The sequence below is a fragment of the Sinocyclocheilus anshuiensis genome, unplaced genomic scaffold (genome assembly GCF_001515605.1).
Source record: "Sinocyclocheilus anshuiensis isolate Anshui unplaced genomic scaffold, SAMN03320099.WGS_v1.1 scaffold280, whole genome shotgun sequence".
NCBI classification, from domain to species: Eukaryota; Metazoa; Chordata; class Actinopteri; order Cypriniformes; family Cyprinidae; genus Sinocyclocheilus; species Sinocyclocheilus anshuiensis.
The window spans coordinates 877949-886708 of NW_015558575.1; the positions used below are offsets into that span (position 1 = coordinate 877949).

The 8760-nt window shown below is 50.8% G+C and overlaps 1 protein-coding gene across 1 annotated transcript in view; it reads left to right on the top strand.

Annotated features, from left to right (window-relative positions):
• LOC107679665 (dihydroxyacetone phosphate acyltransferase-like) overlaps positions 1-8760 on the top strand; it is a 25639-nt gene that overhangs the window by 11344 nt on the left and 5535 nt on the right. The window contains exons 9-14 of the mRNA XM_016475282.1: positions 1893-2094; positions 2194-2785; positions 3591-3850; positions 6382-6445; positions 7005-7117; positions 7305-7445. Coding sequence (XP_016330768.1) covers positions 1893-2094; positions 2194-2785; positions 3591-3850; positions 6382-6445; positions 7005-7117; positions 7305-7445 — 1372 coding nt within the window. The remainder of the gene's footprint in view (positions 1-1892; positions 2095-2193; positions 2786-3590; positions 3851-6381; positions 6446-7004; positions 7118-7304; positions 7446-8760) is intronic.

Genomic DNA, 8760 nt, shown 5'->3' on the forward strand with positions numbered 1-8760 from the left:
AGGACTTTTTTGACATCAGAAGAATTATTTTCATATCATGGATATTAATTGTGATATTAACTAAACATTAGTTTATGCAATTAGCTGTCATGCACTAGAGACATCAAGTTTTTTTATGTTTTTGGAAGAAGTCACTTATGCATTTGATTGATTTAAAAATACAGTAAAATCTCTAATATTGTGAAATATTATTGCAATTTAAAATAACTATTTTCTTTTTGAATATATTTTAAAATGTAATTTACTCCTGTGATGCAAAGCTGAATTTTCAGTATCATTACTCCAGTCTTCAGTGTCACATGATCCTTCAGAAATCATTCTAATATGTTGATTTGATGCTTAAGAATTTTTTTTTAATATCAATGTTGAAAACAGTTGTGCTGCTTAATATTGTAAAAACCGTGATACTTTTTTTTCCAGGAATCTTTGAAAATGAAAGTAAAAAAACTGAACTATTGCTGAATAGAAGTCCTTTATAAAAAAAAAAAAAAAAAAATCTTACTGACCCCAAACTTTTAAATGTTAGTGTACATTTAGGCATGGGCCGGTATGAGATTTTGACGGTATGATAACCTTAAGCAAAAATATCACGGTTTCACGGTATTGTCATTACAGCTCTAAAATGTGTTCTTTTTAAATGACTGGGTAAAAAAAAAAAACACAATTTTTTTTCCGCTGAACACAATATATTTTGTTTTTGAGCAGCATACAGAATATTAGGAACAGTAGAATTTGTTTATTTTTTCTTTGATTTGTTTCCTAAAAAGAAGAAAAATAAAGACTGACATCTTTATTTAACCTAAATCTGTAATTACAGTTATTTAATTTTAGTTATATAATTCATATACATATCATTTATATGCGCGTCAGCGGGGGTTGCTGGTCCAGTGCTGCTGTTGGTGTTGGATGGCGTGCTGCAGCTCCTCAAACTGTGGTCACGCTGCGACCTCTCCTGGGTGCTTCAACACTTTTTTCTAAAAGAGCAATCTAAAAGAGCGAATCTAAAAGAGCTCCATGAGTGAAGCGGCGTCTTTTTAAAGATGGCCTTCCACTCATGTGTTTCTGGGTGTGGTCGCTTCCTGGCTCCATCTGATGGTCACGAACGCTGCATCTCGTGCCTGGGCATTGAGCACGCTGAGGCAGCGCTCGTGGATGACTCATGTTCTCATTGCGGGGACATGACCATCGCGATGCTGCGATCGAGGCTCCTCTTCATTAAACGAGGGGGAGTTCTAGTTCCTCCCAACAGCGGAGGACTACTTCGGCGTAAGGCCACGGCAATCTGAGGATCACAGAGAGTGCGGGGACATGACCATCGCAATGTTGCAATCAAGGCTCCTCCTCATTAAACGAGGGGGAGTCCCTCTCCCCATGCCCCGTTCTAGTTCCTCCCAACAGCGGAGGACTACTTCGGTGTATGGCCAGGGTGATCTGAGGATCACAGTGAGGGCTTCCCCATCGAATGCGTCTCCGCGGGCCCCTCACTCCTCCAGCACATCGCACCCTCTGGTGTTCCGTGATGAGGTGGCTGAGACTCCGGACAGGGCGGGGTCTAGCGTCTCATTCGGGCCTCTGGCAGATGACAGGATGTCGATCACTGCTTAGGAGGACGAGCTAGGCTCTGGAGATGAGGACTCGGCTGCGCTGCCTCCGTCAGGAAGAGTAACGTTGCCCGAGTGAGATCCAGAGCTGACTGCTATGCTTTCCCGGGCCGCCGAGAGTGTCGGGTTGCAATGGAAACCACCTCCATCTCCTGAAAGCTAGAGGTTGGATGATTGGTTCCTGGGGGTGTCGCAGGCCGATCACCAGCAGCCACCTCCGGTTCCTTTCTTTCCGGAAGTGCATGAAGGAGTTACTAGATCTTGAAGGGCACCTTTTTCTGCCCGAAACAGAGCTAGTGCTTCTTCCGTCCTCACTGCCCTCGATGGCGGGGCGGCTAAGGGGTATGTGGAGATCCCCCCAGTCGAGCGCGCTATTGCGATGCAGCTCTGCCCGCAAAGCGCCGCCGCCTGGCGGGGTAATCCGCGCCTCCCGTCCAGGGCCTGTAAGTTCTCGTCCGCTCTAACGGCCAAGGCATACAGAGCTGCTGGACAGGCCGCCTCCGCCCTGCACGCCATGGCCCTCTTGCAGGTCTACCAGGCCAAGGCGTTGAAACAGCTGCACTAGGGCAGTTCTGACCCTGGGGTAATGCAGGAACTGCGTACAGCGACGGACCTCGCCCTCCGGGCGACGAAAGTCACAGCGCGGTCCCTCGGTCAGACGATGTCCACCCTGGTGGTCCAGGAACGACATCTATGGCTGAACCTGGCAGATATGAGGGAGGCCGACAAACACCGTTTCCTGGACTCCCCAATCTCCCAGGCTGGCCTCTTCGGCGATGCGGTGGAGAGCTTCGCCAAGCAGTTTTCCGCCGCACAGAAGCAGACGGAGGGGATCAGACACATCCTGCCCCGGCGGCCCGCTGCTGTCATCACCCCGCCGCCGGCTGCAGTCCCTCCGCCCGCTCGTCGCCGAGGGCGCCCTCCTACTGCCTCCACCTCCGCTCCAGCTCGGCCTCAACAGCAGCCTTCACACCGGCCGCAGCATGGAGCTGGCAGCAGGAAAGCGGCGCAGCCTGTCTCTGGCCCTGCCAGGCCCGTAAAGCCTCCGCCCGCTCGTCGCCGAGGGTGCCCTCCTACTGCCTCCACCTACGCTCCAGCTCGGCCTCAACAGCAGCCTCCACGAGCTGGCAGCAGGAAAGCGGCGCAGCCTGTCTCTGCCCCTGCCAGGCCCATAAAGCGCCAGGGCAAGCGGCGTCCCTGAGATGGGCGACCCGGAGACTCTGGATCCTGCTCTTCAGGAGGTGGTGATCGCACCACTCCTTCCCCCGGAGGAGGACCGGGTGGAGAATCTTTGTTTCCTTTTTGTTTTGTTCCGCCACTGGCTCCCAAGCCAGTGGTACCCAAACATTCAATAAAAGAGCAGTTTCCAATAAAAGAGCAGTTTCCTATTTCTCCGGGTCTGAAGAGGGCGAGGTTGGCAGTGTGTGAGACACGGCCTCGACACTCCCGTCCCCCTCTCCTTTCGCCAGCGGGCAGCAGGGCCCGGTTCGAGGATGATATGCCTTCTCACGCACCCCCTGCCCAACCGTGGAGCCAGGTAAGTGTTGCACCTCACACTCAGACCCTACTCCGGGACGCTGTGCCTTCCGGGTCGGGTCCCTGTGCTCCACCTCGCTGCGCCACTGCGGGCGCTCCTCAGACCGTCTCGCTGGCTCACGAGAACCATCAGACTCGGCTATGCGATTAAGTTCGCCCGGCGTCCTCCCATGTTCAGGGGCATTCGGTTCACCTCTGTGCCGAGCAAGGATACTCCCGTCTTGCGAGCGGAAATCGCAGTCCTACTGGCGAAGGACGAGATAGAGCCGGTCCCTCCAGCCGATATGAAGTCGAGGTTTTACAGCCCCAACTTCATTGTACCCAAGAAAGGCGGTGGGTTACGACCAATCCTGGATCTGCGCGTTCTGAACCGGGCCCTTCACAGGCTCCCGTTCAGGATGTTGATGCAGAAACGTATCTTTCGATGTGTTTGTCCGCTCGATTGGTTTGCAGCGATCGACCTGAAGGACGCGTACTTTCATGTTTCGATCCTCCCTGGACACAGGCCGTTTCTCCGCTTCGCATTTGAAGGGCGAGCATATCAGTACAAGGTCCTCCCCTTCGGGCTATCCCTGTCGCCTCGTGTCTTCACCAAGGTCATGGAGGCAACCCTCGTTCCATTGAGGCAAAGAGGCATTCGCATTCTCAACTACCTCAACGACTGGCTCATACTGGCCCAGTTTCGAGCGCAGTTGTGCGAACACAGGGACGTGGTACTCAGCCACCTCAGCCGGTTGGGGCTTCAGGTCAACTGGGAAAAGAGCAAACTCTCCCCCGTGCAGAGGATCTCTTTTCTCGGTATGGAGTTGGACTCGGTCAATCTGACAGCGCGCCTCTCAGTAGAGCGCGCTCAGTCAATGTTGAGCTGCCTGGAGTCCTTCCAGCGCAGGAGGGTGGTTCCACTGAAACAGTTTCAGAGGCTCCTGGGGCATATGGCATCCGCTGCTGCGGTCACGCCGCTCGGATTGCTAAATATGAGACCGCTTCAGCACTGGCTTCATGACCGAGTCCCAAGATGGGCATGGCAATGCGGTACTTACTGGGTCCCAGTCACCCCGTCTTACCGCCAGACCTTCAGCCCGTGGTCGGACCTTGCCTTTCTTCGGGCAGGAGTTCCCCTAGTGCAAGTGTCCAGGCATGTTGTTGTCTCAACAGATGCCTCTGCCATAGGCTGGGGGGCCATGTACAACGGGCATGCAGCATCGGGTGCCTGGACAGTGCCTCGACTGCAGTGGCATATCCAACCACCAGGGCGGTCTACGCTCCCGTTGCATGTCGCAACTCGCCTGCCATCTCCTCCTTTGGAGTCAGAAGCATTTGAGGTCGCTTCGCGCCGTTCACATCCCAGGCGAGCTCAATCGTGCAGCTGACAAGCTCTCACGTCAGCCCGCCCTTCCGGGAGAATGGCGACTCCACCCCGAGACAGTCCAGCTGATTTGGAGCAGGTAGACCTGTTTGCCTCTCCGGACACGTCCCACTGCCAGCTGTTTTACTCCCTGTCCGAGGGGACCCTCAGCACGGACGCGCTGGCACACAGCTGGCCTCGGGGCCTACGCAAGTATGCGTTTCCCCCAGTGAGCCTTCTCGCACAGACACTGTGCAAGGTCAGGGAGGACGAGGAGCAGGTCCTTTTAGTAGCGCCATACTGGCCCAGTCGGACTTGGTTCCCAAAACTGATGCTCCTCGCGACAGCCCCTCCTTGGCATATTCCTCTGAGGAAGGATCTCCTTTCTCAGAGAGGGGGCACCCTCTGGTACCCACGCCCGGACCTGTGTAATCTCCACGTGTGGTCTCTGGACGGGACGCGGAGGTTCTAGGTGATCTGCCCCCAGCGGTAGTTAACACCATCACTTCAGCTAGAGTGCCCTCTACGAGGCACGCCTACGCGCTGAAGTGGAACCTGTTCATCGATAGTTCTTCCCGGCGGGAAGACCCCTGTAGATGCCCGATCGCGGTCGTGCTCTCCTTTCTGCAAGAAGGGCTGGAGTGAAGGCTGTCTCCCTCCACCCTCAAAGTGTATGTTGTCGCTATCGCCGCACATCACGATGCAGTAGGCGGCAAGTCTGTTGGGAAGCACGACTTGATCATCAGGTTCCTAAGGGGTGCGAGGAGGCTGAATCCCCCACCTGGTACCCTCTTGGGATCTCCCCTCGGTCATGACGACCTTGAAGGAGGAGACCTTCAAACCTCTGCAGTCAGTAGAGCTTAAGTTTCTGTCGGTAAAGACAGTGCTCCTCACTGCATTGGCTTCAGTTAAGAGGGTCGGGGACCTGCAGGCATTTTCGGTCGATGATTCGTGCCTTGAATTCGGGCCGGCCGACTCTCACGTTGTCCTGAGACCCCGGCCTGGATATGTGCCCAAAGTTCCCACCACGCCTTTCAGGGATCAGGTGGTGAACTTGCAAGCGCTGCCCCGGGAGGAGGCAGACCCAGCCATTGCTCTGCTCTGTCCCATTCGCGCTTTGCACATTTACGTGGACCGTACGCAGAGATTCAGGACCTCAGACCAGCTCTTTGTCTGCTTTGGAGGACAGCAGAAGGGAAAGGCTGTTTCCAAACAAAGGCTTGCCCACTGGATAGTGGAGGCTGTAGTCTTAGCATACCAGGCCCAAAGTTTACCGTGCCCCCTCGGAGTGAGAGCACACTCCACGAGAGGAGTGGCATCTTCTTGGGCATTGGCGCGAGGCGCCTCGATAGCAGACATCTGTAGAGCTGCCGGCTGGGCAACACCTAACACGTTAGCGAGATTCTATGATCTCTGTGTAGAGCCCGTGTCCTCTCGTGTACTTACCTCAGATGGTCAGTAACACTGGACCCGCTCTGTGTCCATCACGCTTGCTGCGCCATTCCCCTCTACGGACCGGATACGTGCGCTTAAGTGCTTCTCAGTTCTGTTTTCCTTTTGGTGAACCCTGTTTAAGTTCCTCCCGCACCCTAGGCGGTCAGGCGTGGCGGAGCGCCAGACGCCAGGTCCAGCACTTGTGTGTATGCCCAAGGTCAGCCCTTGTGCTGGGCTAGGTGCCCGTGTGTAGTGATTCCCCCTTCGGGTGATCCCACATGTGTATTCTTCCACGGTACGGCTCCCCTCACGGTAAGCCCGTGTCTTTCCCTGGCATTTTCTGCCATCTCTGCTGCATAGTATCTCACCCCGGGCAGGCTGAGTCTACCGCAGGGACTTCCATATGTTGCACTTCCCTATGGCCAGTCCATATGTGTAATTCCACATGATACCTTCTATACGCAGGATGTGGCTTCCGTAGCGTTCCCCTACTTGGGTACGCTTTCCCAGTGTTATCCAATGTCCCACTGTACGGAACAGCTGTGGCGGACACCTCTGCCTAAGCCCTGTCCTATCTTCCGCCCCAACTGGTGTGGGGGGACTTGCTGGCTTTCGCAGGGCACTGGAGGGGGTCAGCAAGAGTAGCGTTTTCCATACGTATCCCAATTCGTCAGTCACTACTGACGTAACGTTGAACGTGACTGACTGAAAGGGAACGTCTCGGTTATGTATGTAACCCTCGTTCCCTGAAGGAGGGAACGGAGACGTTATGTTCCGTCGCCACAGTTGCTGTACCACCGCTGTACGGCCGAGGCACAGTGTCTCGGCTCCTCAGCGAAAAACTGAATGTGTGTCTGCACGCACTCTCCTTATATACCCGCGGGGTGGGGTGCGCGACGCAAAGATCGCACGCCAACACTTATTGGCTTGTTTTGTTAACACTCAAAGGTGATTGGTCTCTCTAGCGAAGATCCCAATTCGTCAGTCACTACTGACGTAACGTCTCCGTTCCCTCCTTCAGGAAATGAGGGTTACATACGTTACCGAGACTTTTTATAAATGTTACTAGTTTTTCTCTGGATTAGTAGATTTTACCAATCACAAAGCCATTTGTGTTCTAGACGACGTCTACAACTGTTTCAACTTTCTGAGAAACATGTTCTCCAATGAATTTATTCTTTGCCCTGGGGACTCGGTTCAGGTTAGACCACATTCACAAAAATCTTGTCACCGCGATTTGTAACTGAATATTTGAGAATCATTTGAAAGCCAAACTTTTACTGTTTCAGTTGAAACCGAATGAAATCACAAGTCCTTAAAAGAATCTCAGCTCTAGATTGTAATGTCAAATGTCTTTTCATGACATGTTATCGTGTGTGTTTTTGTAGGACTTTGAAGAAGCGTGTTATTTGCTCATGAAGCGTGGAGTGTTGCAGGTATCGGAGCATGAGATTGTGATGTCAGCGAGCGGTCACAGCACCCTCGCTTTCCTGTCTTCAGTTCTGGACCCCTTCCTGCAGGGATACCAGGTGACACCTCATACACAATGTGCAAATGTATACTGCTCTGCTGCTCAAAAGTTTGGAGTCAGTATGATTTTTTCTTCTTCAGTTGTTTTCAACATTGATAATAATATGAAATCCTTCTTGAGCAAATCAGCATATTAGAATGATTTCTGAACGATCATGTGACACTGAAGACTGGAGTAATGATGCTGAAAATTCAGCTTTGCATTGCAAGAATATTTGACAAAAAATCTATTAAAATATATGAAAAGTAAAATATATTAAAATAGCTTTTTTTTCACATTATTAATATTTTTACTGTATTTGTAATCAAATAACTGCAGTCTTGGTGAGCATAACAGACATGTTTCAAAAACAATAAAAAAATCTTACTGAGCCCAATCTTGTGATTTTAGTGACATGTACGCATTTTGCGTAGCGGGTACGCATTTTGACCTTAAAGTACACTGGTATGATTTGTCACTCTAAACTACGCAAAAACCCGGTGACCTGTCCACGCGCAGTAAACAAGCAACAGAAAAAGATGAGGAGTTCAACGTTTTCCGTGTTTTTTTTATTTCTCTCCAAACTCTGTTTGTGTGTCCGTGAGTCGTGCGCTGAGATGAGGAAACACGTGTATGGTATTTCCAGGAGTCGTGAGCTCTATTTCTTCGGTGATGCATATGTGGACTTTCTGCACAGGGGCGCCCTCTAGTATCCAGTATGAATGAAACGGACATTACATGTGTTCATAGAACTAAATAATGGCCAATCTATAAAAATAATACTTCTCTCAAAATAAATTTAAGGTAGACATGTGATAATTCATGTTTTTTCTACAGTGTACAACAATGTACTGGAGTTTTACTTGAAGTATACTGGAGTTTGTTTTTTTTAAATAGCATTTAAAATCGCTAAAAAGAACTCTGTTGTGCCAAACCATCAGAACCAAACTGAAAACTGTGTTTAAAAAACTGAGGTATTTATTGAACATTGGGCTAACTGTATTGTTGCATTCCTGCTGTTTACTCTAAAATACTGTATAACAGGAATATCACAAACTGAGTGCAGACTCCGAGTACTAACCTATGAAAAATATTTAACATGAAGTCTAGCATTTTGCACATTGTGCAATTACGATTTTGACATTAGCCATCAAGGAGCTTCAAGTAATGTAGGAATAGGCTATATGACCCCTGGTATCACCCCATATCAGGATGTAACAGGATGATGAACAGATTGTTCCAGCCATTAATTCAATGGAAGGGTACAAGCTGAGAAAGAGACAAACAACCCTGTCAGATTTTGGGCACACCCTGTTGGAATCTGAGAATGCCGA